The sequence below is a fragment of the Monodelphis domestica genome, chromosome 6 (genome assembly GCF_027887165.1).
Source record: "Monodelphis domestica isolate mMonDom1 chromosome 6, mMonDom1.pri, whole genome shotgun sequence".
Taxonomy (NCBI): Eukaryota; Metazoa; Chordata; class Mammalia; order Didelphimorphia; family Didelphidae; genus Monodelphis; species Monodelphis domestica.
Genome location: NC_077232.1, coordinates 17,156,089 through 17,157,024, shown reverse-complemented (window position 1 = coordinate 17,157,024; position 936 = coordinate 17,156,089). Strand labels below are relative to the sequence as shown.

The 936-nt window shown below is 43.5% G+C and overlaps 1 protein-coding gene across 1 annotated transcript; it reads left to right on the top strand.

The window, feature by feature from the left end:
- On the top strand, positions 1 to 936 carry LOC100027817 (olfactory receptor 4D6). Its single transcript, XM_001377969.3, has one exon. The coding sequence runs from the start codon at positions 1 to 3 to the stop codon at positions 934 to 936; it is 936 nt and encodes a 311-aa protein (XP_001378006.2).

Genomic DNA, 936 nt, shown 5'->3' with positions numbered 1-936 from the left:
ATGGACTTAAGAAACTATACAAGGGTGACAGAGTTTGTCTTCTTGGAACTTACTCAGTTTCGGGAGCTGGAAACATTCTTGTTTGTGGTGTTCCTTGCTGTGTACATAACAATGGTGCTGGGGAATGTACTCATTGTGGTTACTGTCACCTGTGAATCTCGTCTTCACACACCCATGTACTTCCTCCTTCGGAACAAGTCCATACTGGATATTTTTTTCTCTTCCATTACAGTCCCTAAATTTCTGGTAGACCTCTTGTCTGAAAGAAAAGTCATCTCTTACAGTGGATGCATGACTCAGATATTTTTCTTCCATTTTGCAGGTGGGGCAGATATTTTTTTCCTTTCTGTGATGGCTTATGACCGATACCTTGCAATCTCAAAGCCTCTTCACTATATTTCCATCATGAGAAAGGAAATGTGGGTTGGATTGATTTTGGCTTCATGGGTAGGGGGTGGTTTGCATTCAATTGTCCAGGTCATCCTGATCCTCCCCCTCCACTTCTGTGGCCCCAATGTCCTAGATGCTTTCTACTGTGATGTACCTCAAGTGGTGAAGCTTGCATGCTCAGACACTTTTGCCCTTGAATTACTCTTAATCTCTAACAATGGCCTGGTGACCTTACTTTGGTTCCTACTGCTTCTGGGGTCTTATACAGCTATCCTGGTGATGCTCAGATCACAAACAGGAGAAGGAAGGACCAAAGTCCTCTCCACTTGTACCTCCCACATCATCGTGGTGACACTGCATTTTGTACCCTGTGTTTACATCTACTGCAGACCATTTACCACCCTGCCAATGGATACAGCTGTGTCCATCAACAATACTGTCATCACCCCCATGTTAAATCCCATTATCTATACCCTAAGAAACCAAGAAATGAAATTAGCCATGAGGAGATTGAAAAGACGGCTTGTGTCCACTGAAAGTGGTTAA